Source organism: Choloepus didactylus, chromosome 1, assembly GCF_015220235.1.
Source record: "Choloepus didactylus isolate mChoDid1 chromosome 1, mChoDid1.pri, whole genome shotgun sequence".
NCBI lineage: Eukaryota > Metazoa > Chordata > Mammalia > Pilosa > Megalonychidae > Choloepus > Choloepus didactylus.
Window position 1 is genome coordinate 189,638,451 of NC_051307.1, and position 18,295 is coordinate 189,656,745.

Below are 18,295 nucleotides of genomic sequence, written 5' to 3' on the forward strand. Positions count from 1 at the left end.
TATATTTTGCAGATGAGTTGGCATTAACCATACATATTGGATGAATCCTTCAATTACACTTGCAGAAATCTATTTTCTACAGAAACTTATCACAAATACACAAAGATATGTTTATAAAAACTGTTTGCTTTGTTTTTTAAACATTTGTTTATTCTTAATTTTTTTATTAAAGTAAAATATATGCAACACAAAATTTCCCATTTTAACCACTTTCAAGTATGCAGTTCAGTGTTATTAATTTCATTCACAATGTTGTGCTATCCATTATCAAAAGTTTCCATTATCAAAACTTTTCACTATCCATTATCAAAACTTTTCCATTACCCTGAATAGAGAGTCTGTACCCATTAAGCATTAACTCCCCATTCCTTCTCTCCCTGCTCCTGTTTCTATGAATTGCATATTCTGTTTATTTCTTATAAGTGAAACCATACAATATCTGACCTTTTGTGTCTGGCTTAGTTCACGCAACATGATAATATTGATTTTTAATAGCAAAAAACTGGAGATAACCTAAATGTTTATCAGTTTGGAAATTTTAAACTATATTTCATTCATAGTATAAAATACTCTGCAACCATTAAAGAAGTTGAAATACATGTACTGATTAGAAAGGATATTCATGACATAATGAGAAAAGCAAGATGTGAAGTACGTATGCTCCATTTCTGTAAAATAAAACAATTAAAACTACCAACATATTTATATACAAATAAACTTATGTTTCTATATATTTTTATAAATAAATAAAAAGTTGAAAGAACAAGAATGGAATTATTAATGGAGGCTATTTGGAAGGACAGGATTATACCTTTATTTGACTTTGTTGTAATGAGTATACTGTTGTTACATACAAAAATATGTATTTTTTTTACAGGAGAGCATGATGAACTCCACTGATATGTGGGTGGGGATTTGTGGGGGGTGGAGGCAGATGGTCAGAGAAAGCTTAAAGGAGATGACAACTCAGCAGCATTATCAAAAGTAGACAAGAAAAATAGAAAAGGAAGAAAAGTATAAAGGCATGGAGGATGGAAGACAATGAGTATACTTCTGTGCTCATTAAAATTTTCACAACCATTATATATAACTTGTGGAATTAAGGAAAAAAAAAAGGCGAGGAGGTATGGAACAACAGGATGTGCAAAGGGAACCACAAGTAGTTTGACATTTTGGAGCTGTGATGTATAAAGTGTGGAGATGTTGTGGCAAGAGGGAAAGCAAGAGCCAGGTTGCTGAGAGCTTCTTGTGCTGCCTGCAAGTTTGAACACCATCCTGCAGGACAAGGGGTCCAGTGGTGGGGTTTCAGCAGGAGCATAAGATCTGCTACATAAAAGGTGGATTGGAGAGAAGCAAATGTGGAAACTCGGAGACCATTTATGTAGTGAGAAATAATGGAGAGTCAAATTATCTTGCAGCAGGGTGAATAGGAAAGAGAGGATGAATATGAGAAATACATCAGAGTCCAAGACACAGGACTCGGTGATTCTCTGGCTATGAGTGATGAATGAGAGAGGGATGTCTTGATTGACTTCCAAATTTCTGGCTTGGGCAATGGGGCAAATGGAGATGATACCAGCCAAGGGATAAAATACAGAAGGAAGAACAAGCTTGTGAAGGGGAGAAGCAACATGGTAAAAGAAAACACAGAAGGGACAAGTCTGGTGGTGCTGTTGGGGAGTGTAACAGTGGATGATTTCAGTTTTGTGCATGTTGAATTTTGAGGTGCCTCTGGGCTGTTAAGGGGAGATGTCCAATAGATAGTTGGATATGTTAAAACTAATTAGATAAGTAATCTCATCTATTTGGTATTATTTCCTAGCCAGGCCCATGCCTATTTCTGGACAGGTCAAACATAATGGAGCATCCAGAAATGAATATTTTCCAACAATCACTCTAAAGCACTATAAAGAGAAAAATGACAGACAAGAAAGATGCCTCCTAATTCTTAACAAACTTTTCCTTAAAAATTAGCCAAATAAGTTTGCTCTTGTTTAGAAAAACTTAGAAGAGTTATTTTAGGGTGTTACCTGAAAAAAATATTAATTTGGTCCTGAGCAATTACAATGCATACTGACTGAGTTGGATGACAGGTATGGTTCTTGTCCCCCCAGACTTGAGAACCTAGTGGAGAGGCTATAATCTGGGGCTCAGAAGGAGAGATCTAGGTAGAACTCTCAAAATATAGAGGATGGTATTTACCCAGGGAGAGTGTTTACAAAAAAGAAGAGAATAAAACTCTTAGAATTATAAGTATCATTTACTATTAGCTATACACTCTGTACACATCATCTCTTTTGGGCCTCACAACGTTATGAATTATTAAATGTTCCAGATAAGGAGAATGAAGGGCAGAGAATTAAGACTCAGAGGTCACAATCTGGTTTGTGGGCTGGATTTATTCTAAGAGACGTTTTGTTGCGGCAATTTAAAAATGCCTCTAAAGAGGTTTGCATCTAGTTTGCTACTCTATCATCATATCATAACCATCCTGCTCTCCTCAGGCGTTTGACTTTGCACTCTGTGGTTTATCTGAGTGCTAAAAGTCACAGAGCTAATATGTAGATGACTTGTACTTAAACCAAATCAGGGTGACATAAAAAACCATCCTCTTAACCACTACGTGGTTGGCAGGAACTAGGGTTCTTGAGGAGTAAGAAAGGGAATTGTGTGGTGATGCAGAAAGGCTGATATTTGTGATCAGAAAGTAGCAATCTAAGTTAAAGATTTCAACTGTATATTGGTTCTTTTGGTTAGAAGCTTTTTTTTTAAATTAAATTCAGTTTTATTGAAATACATTCACACACCATACAATCATCCATGATATACAATCCACTGTCCACTAGAAGCTTTTTTAATATCTTTTTTTTTTTTTTACCTGAGGCTTAGAAAGTTGGTAATATAAAACTATTTTCTGAGGCATAGTCCCTAGTGATTTTGATATTCTGAAAGTTTCCTGATTCATGAAGATGGGGATGTTATTTGCTTTTGGAAGGAGTGGAAAAATAATGACAATATGATTTGTTCTACAATAATGAAGATTGTTTCTTTGTGTTGATAAAGATGTGTATTAGTTCTCTTGGGAATTCACATGAGACCTTGATCATTATGACTGGGATGCAAGCCCATTTCAAATGAACTTCTGCTCTGCAGTGAGGTGTGCCAGTCCTTGGGCAATAGTCAGGAGATGGAGTTCAAATACTAACACGGAACACAGGGGTAGTCAGAGTGCGAAGGCTGGGTTGGTGCAGGACTCTGAGAAGTCGGCCAAGGCCAGAGCCTTCAGAAGGTGATTTGTATCCAATTTTGTGGCATCCAAAGTGGCTGAAGAATTAAGAGTAATTTATAGGTTTAACTAAGAATAGAAACCCTAGACTGTGAATGTTGTAGAGGCTTCAAGCAGATAGGCTCACTGTGAAGAGGCTTAATGTGTCAACAAAATTGTGGTTAAATGTGATGAAGGGTTTCAACCCTGTCTCCTTTTCCCCATCCACCCTCTTTTTTTTGTCTTAGCGAGGATATCCCTTTTTTCCCCCACATAATTAGTCTTCCTCTGATCTTTTCGTTTCTCTAAATGATATCTCACATCTTTTGTTATTCATCTGTTATTTATTATAGCCTGCTTTGATAGGATCCACATATATGTATATATACACACACGCAGATATATATACACATACATATGTATAGATATAAAACTAGCGAACTTTGATATGTAATTGTGAATGCTGGGGTGAAAATGCACATTGGACATCTGGAGTCCGGTATTAACTGAAGGCCTATGAACTTTACAATCTGTTGAGAGATAAGGACTCTTGAGAAAATAAGAAAAGAAACTCTTGGTAATGTGTTCACTATGAGATTTGAGAGGACTGAGGCCATGTGTCAGGGCAATGGTTAGACTAGGACCCACTCCAGTTCTAACACATGTAGGGATCAGGCTATGGAATCTTAGGAAGCAGCTTGCTCTTATGATTGCTGGTAAATAAAACTTGCTAAAATGTGGAAATCAGAGTATACTTTTCAAGCTCTGATACCTGAGGCAATGTCAAGCAATTTCAGACGATGCCAAAGGTATAACATGCAGAAGTCAATTACTGAGGTGGATTTGAGGGTCCACAGATGGCCAAAGTTCAGATTCTTGGCTGAATTAGGCACATAAACATTAAAATCTCTTAGAATGATTGAAGGCGTTAAGGGTGAATTTGGTATCTTTAGGAATATGTATTTTCCACTAGGACGTGAAGTCTTTATGGGAAGGTATTTCGTTTTATTCACTGTAGCATCCATAGAACCCTGGCACCTAGAATGAGAAACAAAGATTGCTATATGAATACGTAAATATATATAATTTCTGTGAAGTACAGAATAAAGGCAGGTGTCCAAACGACTGAAGCCTTATATTATTGGCCTGCAATAACTGGACCCTGGAAACCTCGTCTCAGGCATTTCCTGACCCCTGGAAAAGTCCAGGGAAGGGACCCTAGCGGAGCAGTCGGGAATACTAGGCACTAAAGATAGAATCCTAACAATAAATACTGAACTAGTCTACATCACCTTCAGGGTCTACCTCAGCTTCCCTCAGTAATCCTCTTTTCCCACTCTGGTCGCCCACATACACGGTTCTTCCCTCTAGGCAAGGCAGCCCCGCAGCCTTTAACAGACGCAGCACTCTCCCCGCCCATCTTCGCAGCGCCAAAGCCCAGGTGAGCATTAGGGCAGTGCTCAGACTAGACCCCACTCCGGCCGTTGATTCTCGAGGGGTATTTCTGTGCCCAGAGTTTGGAGCGCGGAGAAATACGTTCCTTCCCCCACTCTCCCATGTCGAGGATCGACACCCGAACACGCATGTGCTGGAGCCGGCTTCGTGTTTGTCCCCTACAGCGCTCCGTAGAGCTCCCTCGGCGAGCTCCACGTAGGCCGCGCAGGCGCCTTGAGAGCACCATTCACCTGCTGCCGTTGTCGCCGCCGCCGCTGCTAGGGCTGGATGGGGGGCCGAGGCCAGCCAGTGGCACCCGGAAGAAAGAGACGCGGCGGCGGCGACGCCGACACCCGCAGGACGAGTGTTCTAACCCGCCCGGGAGCCCTAGGAGGAGACGACGAGGCTCGGCCCCCGTGGTCTCTGCTGTAGACTCCCCGAATACTCACCGCTTAGGTCTCATTCACACTCAGGACCCCGCGCTGCGCCATGTTCAAGAAACTAAAGCAAAAGATCAGCGAGGAGCAGCAGCAGCTCCAGCAGGCGCTGTCTCCTAGTCAGGTACAGTGATCTCTGCTTTCTTCCCCCCAGTTCGCGTCACTCCTTTAATCTGGCTAGGAATGAGCAAGAGGGGAAGTTCTTCCATGACCCTTGACCCTTAACCTTCAGATCGCCCCCAAATGTCGGACCAGGAGTGAGTTCACTTAGGCCCAGGCGCTCCGGAATCCTGTCCCACGTCTCTCTATCCCCGAACTTTGGGAGTGAGTGGAGGGCGGTGGCCGGATCTATCGTGACATCTGACCTCTGTTAAAGTTTCCCTCTGAAGCCTAACCCCGGTCTGGAGATGAGTGCGAGGGCTTCAGTTCTTGCATGACTCCTGACCCGTATCGGAGGTTCCCTCCACCCGTCTGAGACCCCGACCCGGGGGTAAGGGCGGGGTGGGAAAACCCGGGTAATATCTGACCTTTGACTGAGATCCCCTCTGCCATCTCCGACCCGAGGTTAAGTACGAGGAATTAGGATCCCTCAAGACTCCTGACCCGTGACGGAGATCTCCTAATCCCAAACCCTGGCTCAGAGGCGAGGGCCGGGGGTCGAGCCGTCTGGGACCAGGCTGCTTGCATGAGCGTTGGGACCCGGAGAGAGGTGGCGGCGTGGCCAGTATCCAGCGCCCGAGGCTGTCACGAGTTAGTCGCTTCGCATAACTTGGTTGATCCGCGGCGCATGGAGTGGCTGACACTCTGCAGCCCGGCAGGCCTTGTGCGCTGTCCACAGCCCTGCTCCCTGTGCTTCTAGAGACTAGCTGCTCTGCGCACAGTGTTTACGTTTCTTTTTCACGAATGCTATTGCTTCAGGAAATGACAGTTTCCAGGGAAAAGGGGGCGTGTTAGTAGTGTTAATTTAAAGAAGCAGTTTCTCACAAGCACGCAATGATTGTGTGTTTTGGGGCTAACAACACATGGTCTCATCAGTGAAGGGCTGCCAAATTTCTTCTCAGCCGTTCTCTGTCTCAACAGATTGAGCAAATCTCTTTCTGGTCTTTGCCTGCGTTACAGTAAAGGCAGTTTTGACTAATGAGTTTTTACTAGTTGTTCCTAATAGTTTTTTTAACATAACATATATTTTGTATTTAAACTACCATTGCACTGGGTTTATTCTGAAATAAATTGAAATTGTTCTCTTAAAATTTAAAGCTTGTGTAGAGTAAAACAGTGTTTGAGAAAAACATTGAAACATGACTCTGAAGGCTTGTTCGTTATCTCAAGTGCAAATAGTGATCAAAATTTAAATAGTAAAGATTTTAGTTTTCATATCATCTACTGCAATCTTTTTAACTTTCCAAAACATTCTTAGCTATGAAATAAAAAAAACAAACAAACTTTAAAATGAGGCAGAGACAAGGAATGTGGGTAAATGGGCATGCTAGTGAATATAAGGCACATTTGGAAATGTGTAAAATATCACTGATCCAGGATTTCACTTCCAAAAATTCACTTTAAGACAATAATTTAGAAAATATTAAAGGCTTAGCTACATTAACTTTAATTTCAATGTTGTTACAATTGGTAAAAACTAACTAAAAATGTTTTAACAACAGTAGGGAATTGGTTAAATAAATTGTACCAGGCAGTGGGTTATTATGCAGCCTTAAAAGGTTAACATTTATTGGGTATTTACTATGTGCCAGGCATTTTGTTAAGTGCTTTACATGGGTTATTTTATTTAGCTCTTACATAAACCTAGAAAGTAGATACTACTATTATTCTTTTATAGATGAAGTGATGCTCACAGAGGTTAAGTAACTTGGCTAGTAACATACAGTGAGTGTTAGAGCCCACAGAAAAGTACAATTAACATGAAAAGCTATTTGTGTTAAAAGATAGATTAAAAAGTAGCATGTAAAGTGTGATCCTAGTTTTGTGGAAAAAATACATATATCTATATACACAGATAATGAAAGTAGTTTAGGAAATATATATTCTAATGTGCTAGTGAAATGTTATGAGTATTTTTTTTTAAATCTATGTTAGTTTTTCTTCATGAAAATGAATTGCTTTTGTGCAGTAAGAAAGAGAGGTTGTTTTTAGAAATAATGAGAAGAAAGCTAGTTATAGGCTAAGAAAGTTTCCAGTTTCTACAGTTTAGTGTTGTTGTAGTGGCCAACCTCTGGTGAGATAGTGCGTCTGGATCAAATAAAATCCCTGTGTATATCTAAGGTTTAAAACCATCCTTTCTGGTAAATTCACATTTTTGAAAATATGTATATTTATTAGGAACGCAAAAATAAATTGTTGGTATTCAACTACTGATAGAAACTTGATTCTATTCTTGTCACAGATCCTCAGCTATTTAAAAACGTAAGGAATGAGAAGTTCTGGAAAATTGTTTTCAGAAAGTTAAGGATTTCTTTCAAGCATGAATTCAAACAAACAAACAAACCCTTTTGGATGACAATCTTTTTTCAACGGATTGCATGATCCCGGTTTCCTAAGCAGAGGATCTTGAATTTGATTAATATTACCTGTTCTTGATGACTCAGGATCATCATTTTTGAGGATAAATTATTCTGTGTTGCAGACACCATGCTGTCAAGGATTTAATGGTGTGTGAAATGCAGTTTCCCTTTACCTACTCAAGAGGATTTGTTTGTTTGTCTGTTCTTGGTCTACTTTTTGCAGTTATTTTGTAATCTCCCTGGCTGTCTGCCATATGCCTTTCTTCAAAAATTGTTATGGGTTACAGTTCTACAGTTTCAGGTCTTTACTTATTGTGCAATATAGGTTGTATATAGAAAGGTGAAGACTTTCAAAGCACAATTCAACAAATAGCTGTAGAGCAAATTTCAAAGGATGTTACAGAGGTTACAGTTCCAGCATGTCATTTACCTCCTTCTAGCTATTCCAACACCACAACATCATATATGTGTGTGTGTGTGTGTGTGTGTATATATATATTTATATATATATTTATATTTATATTAAGTTTTAGTATTCACAGACCTTTGTTAAATCTTGTTTGTTGCTACCTCTTCCTCTCACTTAATTTGAAAGTACTTTGTAATTGTAGAGCATTTACTTATTTAACAATGTAGCTATGTGCCAGTGCTATTGCTCAGTGTTGCGTTTGCTTTGAATGGTAGATGTAGTCTTTGTACCATGGGGGAGACAGGTACTCCCAGTGTGATGTCATGTCCATAGGGTGTTGTGGCTACACAAAGGAAAGTTCTCTGTTCAGGGATTCACAAGACTTAAAATTGAAGTGTCATCTGGGCCATGTTCTCATCTTCCAGGTTCTTCTTCCATGTTCCCGTAGTTGTGGGACTATTCAGTTCCTCATGATTGAAGGGATGAGGTTCACATTTCTTGCTGGGCTTAAACTGGAGACCACTCTCTGTTCCTAAAGTCTGCGCTCAGTTTCATGACATGTGGCTTCCATAGTCATTTTGCTTTCTTCCAGGCCAGCAGGAGTACATCTCTGCTTTCTGCCTCTGCCCTGTAGATCCCGATTTAAAGGGCCTGGGTGATTACCTTAGACCCACCCAGATGATTTCCTTTTCATTAACTCAAAGTCAACTGATTAGTAACTTTAAATATACGTGCATAATCCTTTTGACAGTGTAATATAACATAATCATAGGAGTGATATCTCCTCATATTTGTAGGGCTAGGGTTATTGGGGGTTATCTTAGAATTACCACAGTGACTAATTTATATATATGTGTTGTTCTGGTTTGCTAATGCTGCCGGAATGCAAAACACCAGAGATGGATTGGCTTTTATAAAAGGGGGTTTAGTTGGTTACACAGTTACAGTCGTAAGGCCATGAAGTGTCCAAGGTAACACATCAGCAATCGGGTACCTTCACTGGAGGATGGCCAATGGTGTCCGGAAAACCTCTGTTAGCTGGGAAGGCACGTGGCTGGTGTCTGCTCCAAAGTTCTGGTTTCAAAATGGCTGTCTCCCAGGATGTTCCTCTCTAGGCTGCAGTTCCTCAAAAATGTCACTCTTAGTTGCACTTGGGATATTTGTCCTCTCTCAGCTTCTCTGGAGTAAGAGTCTGCTTTCAACAGCGATCTTCAAACTGTCTCTAATCTGCAGCTCCTGGGCTTTCTTCAAAGTGTCCCTCTTGGCTGTAGCAAGCTCACTCCTTCTGTCTGAGCTTATATACTGCTCCAGTAATCAAGGCCCAAGCTGAATGGGCAGGGCCACACCTCCAGGGAAATTATCTCATCAGAGTTATCACCTACAGTTGGGTGGATCACAACTCCATGGAAACACTCAAAGGATTCCAATCTAATCAGCACTAAAACATCTGCCCTACAAGATTGCATCAAAGAATATGGCTTTTTCTGGGGGACATAATACATTCAAACCAGCACATATATATAAAAATTAAGGCTGTTTCGGTTTGTTAAAGGTGCCAGAATGCAATATATCAGAAATGGGTTGACTTTTTCAATGGGGATTTGTTAAGTTACAAATTTACAGTTCTTAGGCCATGAAAATGTCCAAATTAAGGCATCAAGAGGTAGATACCTTCTCTGAGGAAAGGCTGCTGGCATCCAAGTTTCCTCTGTTACATGGGAAAGCACAAGGTGATGTCTGCTGTCTCTTCTGTCCTGGTTCTGTGGTTGTCTCCAAATGTCTCTGGATGTTTCTCTCTATGCTCTCCTGCTTTATCTGCCTTTTATTCTCTCATAAAGGACTCTAGTGAAGGATTAAGACCCACCTTGAATGGGCTGGGTCACATCTCAGTTGAAATAGCCTAACCAAAAGGTCCTACCCACAATAGGTCTGCTGCCAAAAAATGGATTAAAAGAACATGACCCACATAGGGGACTGGTGGTCTGATGGGTTGAGCCCTCTACCACAGGATTTACCCTTGGGAAGACTTGCTGCAAAGGAGAGGCTAGGCCTCCCTATAATTGTGCCTAAGAGCCTCCTCCCGAATGCCTCTTTGTTGCTCAGATGTGGCCCTCTCTCTCTAGCTAAGCCAACTTGAAAGGTGAAATCACTGGCCTCCCCTCTACGTGGGATCAGACACCCAGGGGAGTGAATCTCCCTGGCAACGTGAAATATGACTCCCGGGGAGGAATGTAGACCCAGCATCGTGGGATGGAGAACATCTTCTTGACCAAAAGGGGGATGTGAAAGGAAATGAAATAAGCTTCAGTGGCAGAGAGATTCCATAAGGAGCCGAGAGGTCACTCTGGTGGGCACTCTTATGCACAATTTAGACAACCCTTTTTAGGTTCTAATGAATTGGGGTCGCTGGTGGTAGATACCTGAAACTGTCAAACTACAACCCAGAACCCATGAATCTCGAAGACAATTGTATAAAAATGTAGTTTATGAGGGGTGACAAGGGGATTGGGAAAGCCGTAAGGACCACACTCCACTTTGTCTAGTTTATGGATGGATGAGTAGAAAAATAGGGGAAGGAAACAAACAAACAAACAGACAAAGGCACCAGTGTTCTTTTTTACTTTAATTGCTCTTTTTCACTTTAATTATTATTCTTATTTTTGTGTGTGTGCTAAGGAAGGTGTCAGGGATTGATTTAGGTGATGAATGTACAACTATGTAATGGTACTGTGAACAGTCGAATGTACGATTTGTATTGTGTGACTGCATGGTATGTGAATATATCTCAATAAAACGAAGATTTAAAAAAAAAAAAAGGAAGAAATGCAAACAATATTTAACAAATTTAGGAAAACCAGTGAATCTGGTTTGACCCAGAGAGTAAGTTGGAAAATGTTAAAAAGAGTAAACAATGTTTATGTGTTGAAAAAAAAAAAAACAAAAGAACATGGACTTTTGTGGGGTACATGGCACTCCAAATCAGCACACTCCACCTTCTGGACCCCCAAAAGACGTGTTCTTTCCATATGCAAAATACATGCATTTCATCACAATATCACAAAAGCCTTAAATCATTTCAGCAACAATAAATAAGTGTAAAATCTTTTCAAAATCAGTTACAGGCATGGATTGTCCTAAGGCAAAATTCTCTCTGGCTGTGGACCTGTGAAACTTAAAACTAGTTATCTGCTTCCAATATATAAAGGAGGGACAGTCATAAGATAAACGTTTCCATTTCAGTAAGTAGATATTGGAAAGAAAACGGGGGTCAGAGGTTCCAAACAGTTCCGAAAACCTGCAGGGTAAGCTCCATTAGATTTCAGAGTCTGAGAGTCATCTTTGGAAAGATGTTTTGTCCTTGGGGCTTGAGAGAGCAGTGATCCCACTCTTCCCCAGGGCTTACACAGTGGCCCTGCTCTCTCCAAACAGTGGGGTGAGGGTTTCAACATTTCCAAGCACTGGGGAGAACACTTTGTTCTCGGCTCCACCCTTTAAAGCATCTGGGTGGCAGGGGACTCTCTGCCATCTCTGGGGCACAGGCTCACCCCTCTCTGAACAGTGGTGTTGTGGCCAGGTTCTCCCCAATCGCTGGGGAATGTGCTCTACCCTTTCTGAGGCCTGGGGTGGCAGCACTCTTCCTGAACAACAGGGAGGAAGGCTGCTCTCCACAACCTCTGGGGCAAACTCACCCTCTCCGTGTGCAAGGGTCGGTCCGCTTTCCTGGCCTGAGGTTTCTTGATTCCAGACCTCAGCTTCCATGGTTCTGCCTTTGAATTCAGTTTTCCTTCAGTCTGTCCCTTTTAGTCCAGGCTGACAGTTGTTCCATTTATACAAATTTCACAACAAACTTGTTGGTTTAGCATGTAGCACAGAGGGGTCCCAACTGTCAGACAATAGGACTTCTCACAGATCCTTTTTGGATAACTCCATCTCCAATCCTGATTTGTTCTGAGATGGCTGACTGGTTAAATCCTCACATGGGGCTCTGTTCTCTGGGAACTCATTTTCTGGAAACTCAGAATTTTCCAAACCATTAGTTTCTGGTTTCCTTGTACCCAAGAGTTCAGTTCTAAGCTTAGCCCTTCCCCCTTGAAGTTTACTGTAAGCTACAAGGAGAAACCATATTTCCATATTTAGTTTCGAAATTTTCTCAGCTAGGTATCCAGGCTCGTCACTTTCAAATTCTCCCTTACACCCAACACCAGGACTCAATTTTGCCAAATTCTCTGCCACTTTAAAACAAGGGCCACCTTTCTTCCAGTTGGCAGACACATCATCATTTCTGTCTAAGACTTCATCAGAAGTATGTTTAGCATCCATATTTCTATTAACAGTCTCTTCAAAGCAATCTAGGCCTTTTCTATTGAGCTTCTCAAAATTCTTCCAGAATCTTCCCCTTATCCATTTATAAAGCCATTCCAACATTTTTGGTATTTGCAAATAACAGCACCCTATTTCTCTGGTACCATGATCTGTTTTAGTTTGCTGAAGCTTCCAGAAAGCAACATACCAGAAATGAGTTGGCTTTTTTGGTGGGGATTTATTAGGTTACACATTTATAATTCTAAGTCCATGAAAATATCCAAATTAAGGCATCAAGAGGACGGTACCTTCTCCACGGAAAGGCTGCTGGCATCTGGGGTTTCTCTATTATTTGGGAAGGTACATGGTGATATCTGCTGGTCCTTCTCTCCTGTTTCTGATTTCATTGGCTGTCTCCAAATGTCTCTGGGCATTTCTCTCTATACTCCCCTGCTTTACTTGCCTGTTAGCCTCTCATAAAGGACTCCAGTGAAGGACTAAGACCCACCTTGAATGGGCTAGGTCACATCTCAATTGAAACAACCTAACCAAAAGGTCCCACCCACAATAGGTCTGCCCCCACAAGAAAGGATTAAAAAAACCTGGACTTTTATGGGGTACATAACAGCTCCAAACTAGCACAAAGGCCTTTGGCCATTTAATAATCAGTTGTTGGGCAGTAAAATATTGTGAACCTGAATATGCTATCGTGTTTCCTGACAAACAGTGTAGAAATGTGCCATCAGATTGGCCATGAGGGTTAATCAGCAAAAATTTGGTTTGGGTATTACTTTTCTGAGGAGACTGTGTTCTAGGACTTTTTCTTCAACTTTGTAAACCTCAAAATTTGATTTTCTCAGTGCATCCAAGCCAGTGAAGCTCTTAGTGACTGATTAGACTCACATAAAGCCAGATATGCCATATATAAGCCATAATACCAATTTTTAAAATTTGTGCTGGGGGTCTACTTTCCCAGTGATTGGAAAGTTACTGGTTAGAGTAGCCCTTTCCTGATATCTGGGAATTGGAGAGCTGAACGAATGAATAACCAGAAGATTTTCTTGGTGATGACAATCACAGTAGAGAGAGTTGGTTGGTCGAGGGACATTTCCGGTACTTCCATTACTTTTCTAACTCCCCCTACCCCCCAAACTCCCATCCCCTTGGGGGCTGCCTTTTGGAGCTGTTCCCCTTCGTGGTGGTAGCCTTTGAAGCACCTACAGAGAACCTAGGGACTGGTTGTCCTAGTTTGAAAATTAACACTTTGGGTTTTGGAAGAGCTTATTAAATTTCCCTCAACTTCATTGAAAGCTATTTCTGAAGTGCTGTGAACATTTTTAATTTAGTCTCAGTTGAGGATAAACACTGTCCAGTCCTGTTCTTTCTCTTCCCATTTTTTAATTACAATATTGACTTTAATACATACATTTTCTAGACATTTAAACCATTGATAAAGCTTCAGCTTTGTTTCACATTCAACCGTTTTGTTGTTTAAGTTTTAAGTCTTTAATCTTCCCACTTTGTTTTGGGTGGGGAGGGGGATATCTTATCCCTTAAGGTGGCTTCTTCACATAGCTAATTTCATCTATCATGTCTTGATTTTTCTGTTTCACCTTTTAGGAGGAGTGTGTGCCAGAATTTTTAGTTGTAAGCAACAGAACTCAGTTTAGTTAGTTAAGCTTATTACAGAATATTAGGTAGTTTATAGAACTTCCATGAGGGCTGGGCTCAGCAATGTCCAGCAGCACTGTAGGTATTGTTCTAATAAGAATGCTGCACTGCCTCAGTTTGGCACTAGCACTGCAGCTTCCACTGCACAGCTCATGATGGGATGACTGAAGCTCTATCTTCTTGCTCCACAGATGATGAACTTTAATTTTGTGTGTCTGTTTTCTCACATTGCTCACTTGTGACTCAGTCTCATGTGGGTGGGTCTGATTGGTGGAGCTCAGGTCACCTCCCTAGATGAAAAGAAGATTGGGTTAGTGAGTTTTTTGAGTTTTAACTAATGGATTTATAAGAGCTGTTTATAAAAAAAAGGTTATTAAATTTTTGTGGTATTTTGTAGATGCCATCTCCTTCCTCCCACTTAAACAGTTCTTTTTGGTTTCTGCTTTTATCATCAAAATCTCTTTCCCATTCAGAGATTATAGAAATAGACTTGCATTTTATTATTTCAATTTTGTTTTTAACATTAAGTTTTTAATGTAAGCTTAAGTATGAAGTAAGGATTTGATTGGCATCTCTCTGCCAACACTCTTTATTGAATAGCTGTCCTGATTTAAAATGTTTATGATAAACTAAATATGTATGTGTATATATTCATGCACACACACACACACATAGACAAACTGGCCTTTCTCTTACTGATGTATTTGTCTTATCTTGGCTCAGTATCATATTCTTTTAATTACTCAATTCTATGAGGTCAGGGATTTTATCTACTTTGTTTAGTACATTCCAAACAGTGCTGGCATATAAAAAGCACTTTAAAATACCTTTTGTATAGTTCCTTTTCTGCTATTCCTCATGACCTCTCAGTTCCAGTCTCTCCACAGCAGTAATGTGCGGATTTGATAGACCATGATTTCTATTTGTTCATTCATTCACTCTTTTATTTGACAGATACTTGTTAAGTACCTTTTATGTGTGTTATTTTTTTTGCACAGAATATGAAAGAGTAGTAGGACACTAGTTTTCTTGTGTTCATTTCTATGAATACTTATTCATTTCTATGTATGTGAATTCAGATGTACTTTGCTGGAGGTGTGAGAGTTCTTGAAGTTTGACTTTATTCTTTTAGGGCTGTTTTTAGCTCACTTTAGAGGCAAACTCAAACTTCTAGTTTAAAATTTGGACCCTTTGTCTTGAGTGTTTTTGTATTGAGTATTATAAGAGTCATGCTGTCTTTCATAGAACAGAATGGTCTGGCATCTCATTATCCAGCTGGGTTGTACGGGGTAGGTTCAAAGCAAGGCCCTTGATTAGAGAGATGGGGGGGTGGGGGGAGGTGCTATTTATCTGTGCATTTTATAGTATTGAATGTTAGAGCTGGAAGGGACCTTAAAGATTGAATTGGCAACCTTAGTTTTTTAAAAATAAATTTTTTATTTTGAAAAAATTTTAGATTTATAGAAAAATTGTAAAGATAGTACAGGTTATTTCCATACATTCTCACCTAGTTTCAGTTTCCCCTAATATTATTTTTTGGTATCATCACAACCCTATTTTATATATGAGGACACACAGCCCTCAAAAAATTAATTGGACTAAGATGGTGGCAGAAAGAGACAAACACCCAGTAGGTAGCTTGGGTCTTCTATTTGATTTGTTTTAGTTATCCTTTTCTGCTTTTCATACCTTTGCTCTTTTCCTTTCTTTTTCCTCCATTCTTCAGGCATGGATTGAGAACATGCACCTGGTATGTAATATACTAGTCAGTGTCATCTTTCTAATTTGTGCAATAATATTTCATTCTAGGCTTCTTCCAATTCTTCAACACCAACAAGAACCAGGAGCAGGACATCTTCATTTTCAGAGGAGCTTGATGAAGGTACACCCAATAGAGAGGTCAGTTTGGAATTTCTTCTCTAATAAATCTTTCACCAGAAGCTTATTAATCTAAAATGTAGGATTACTATTGATAACAAAATAGGAAGTTATTTTGGTGGGTCAGTTATGTATTACCTAGATATTGCTTTTATTAGTAGCATAATTTTCTTTCTTTTTTTTTTTTTTCCAAATAACAGGTATGCTTTTGTAAAATATGTTTTCTTTAAGAATCTTAACTTGAGAGGATAATATACTCTCCATTTAATGTTTTAAGTTTTCAGAATACTTTGGCATTGGTTAATTTCTGTGTTTAATATAGCATCATAGGGAATAAAGCCCTACATTTTTCAAGCAAGTGAGTGGAAACTGAGAAATAACTTACCTGATACTATATAACTAACTCCTGGCACCATAGCTCAGATTAGATTTTTCAATCTTTTTTTTTTTTTTTAAATACATCTGCGAAATATAAAACAGAGACAGAAAAGTGGGTAAAAATAAATATACACATCAGTGAATTATCACAAAGTGAATGCCTATATAACTACTCTCCAGTGAAGAAAAAGAACATTGCCAGCACTTTTACGCACTTTCACCCTCCCTCCTCCCTCTTTGCCCCCATAGGATTACCACTATCGTGACTTTTGGTATTCATTTCCTTCCTTTTCTTTACAGTTTTACCACTTTAAGGATGAAATGAGTTTAATTGATAAAAAATAGTAAGTGTTGCTATTAACAGCTATATAAAACATTGTCTGGACTGTCTATCTTCAAGGCAGAGGAGTTTACATATGTTTTAAGGCACTAATTTTTTTAGGGTTCCCCTCACCCACCCATATTATATATGAGAGATGAAAATTAAGTTTTTATCTCCTATGAGTAAAAAGAAATGCAAAAATCACTGGAAATAAGTAATAGTTTCTCAAGGAATTTCAAAGAAGCTCTTTTACTGGAGAGCACTGCTGGTTATTAGACATAATCCATCACAGTGCTGTGCCACCTAATGTGCTAAATCCTCAACTGGAAAACTTTTGGTCAGATTGTGCTGTGGGTTTGCTTTTGAGATTCCCTTTCTTTTTCAAATACATAGATGTGGCACATAAAATTTAAAAGAGGCATATCTGGATTCATAAACAAGATAAACGTCTCTATAGGTTGAGAGCAACTGAAGCCCTGGTTCTGCAGGGCTCTGGGTTGGGACAAAAGTCAGGTCAAGCCTCCATTAAGCCGCTCGCATCTGGGGTTCTGTGAAAGAATTAGGCCTTACACAAAATGATTTGAGTAGTTATTTTCTCAGTTCTCCCAAGGATTAGGTATGAAGCTAGATGCATAGGAGATAAGCTAATCATTCGATGCAATGGATGCTTTGGTGGTAGGCATTAAGATTTAATTTTCTCTTTGAACTCTGGTTGAGGACTCTAAGTATTCTATGCTGCTGAAGCCATATCTACTTCCACAAGCAAAGGCCTAAGTTGGGGTTCCTCTTACTGGTAAAAGGAAATTGAGAAAAGGTATTGCAAACTGTTTCCTAGAGCTCTTTGTGGCCCATTATGGAAAGTTCTGTTCTCTAGCGAACCCTCATGACCAAGAATTGACTCAGACCTCACACTGGCTTAGTGACTGGGTCTGTGATAAACCCAGCATTGCCATAGGGCAGTAAATCCCAAACTGGAGCCCAGTTAATCAGATTGTCTAGATAAGGAGGGATAAGAACACAAGAGAGTAGAAAGATGATGTCTTCCTTAAAAGGAGTCTATAAATAAAAATTTCAAAAAAAAAAAAAAGAAAATGCTAAGAAGACAGCCAGTAAAATCAAAATCAGGAGTTGGGATATAAATTTACTTCAAATGAAATTAAAATATTAGAGCAGTCTGGAAAAGCTTTTTTTTTTTTTTTTTTTGGGATGGGGGGCAGATTGCCTTTCTTTTTTAAAATAAAGTTCAAAACAACATTTTAAGACCCCAAGTTTTAAGACCTGTAGCCATAGTCTTCACTACCCTCCTCCATCTCCTTGCAATACTTAACATAGCTCAAAGAAGCTTGGGGGCACCTGTCACTCAGGGCTGGTAGAATGGAGAACCAGGCCCTCTCCCCCACCAACTGCATAACCAGCTGGGTTCCTCCACAACCTGAGGGCTTTGCATGGCAAATGCCTCCCTTTCCCCAGTGCCTGTTTTTTTTTTTTTTTTTTAATTCAATTTTATTGAGATATATTCACAAACCAAACAGTCATCCACAGTGTATAATCAGTTGTTCACAGTACCATTGAATAGTTGTACATTCATCACCACAATTAATTTTCGAACATTTTCATTACCACACACAAAAAAGAATAAGAATAAAAATTAAAGTAAAAAGAACACCTAAAATATCCCAT

General features: G+C 39.6%; 1 protein-coding gene and 1 long non-coding RNA gene across 10 annotated transcripts in view; one reads left to right on the forward strand and one right to left on the reverse strand.

Moving 5' to 3' along the window:
- Positions 1–1,120: 1,120 nt before the first annotated feature.
- On the reverse strand, positions 1,121–5,983 carry LOC119542504. Its single transcript, XR_005218486.1, has 3 exons — positions 5,664–5,983; positions 5,149–5,313; positions 1,121–4,303 (listed from the first exon to the last, which is right to left on the reverse strand). It is a non-coding gene; the product is annotated as an uncharacterized LOC119542504 (long non-coding RNA).
- The window catches only part of GOLGA4 (golgin A4), a 124,243-nt gene continuing 110,910 nt past the window's right edge, over positions 4,963–18,295 (forward strand). For 8 of the 9 annotated variants that reach the window (XM_037847247.1, XM_037847263.1, XM_037847255.1 and 5 more), the window contains exons 1-2: positions 4,963–5,260; positions 15,847–15,936. In XM_037847247.1, coding sequence (XP_037703175.1) covers positions 5,189–5,260; positions 15,847–15,936 — 162 coding nt within the window. In that variant the 5' untranslated portion in view covers positions 4,963–5,188. The remainder of the gene's footprint in view (positions 5,261–15,846; positions 15,937–18,295) is intronic. The other variant, XM_037847306.1, reaches the window with a different exon arrangement.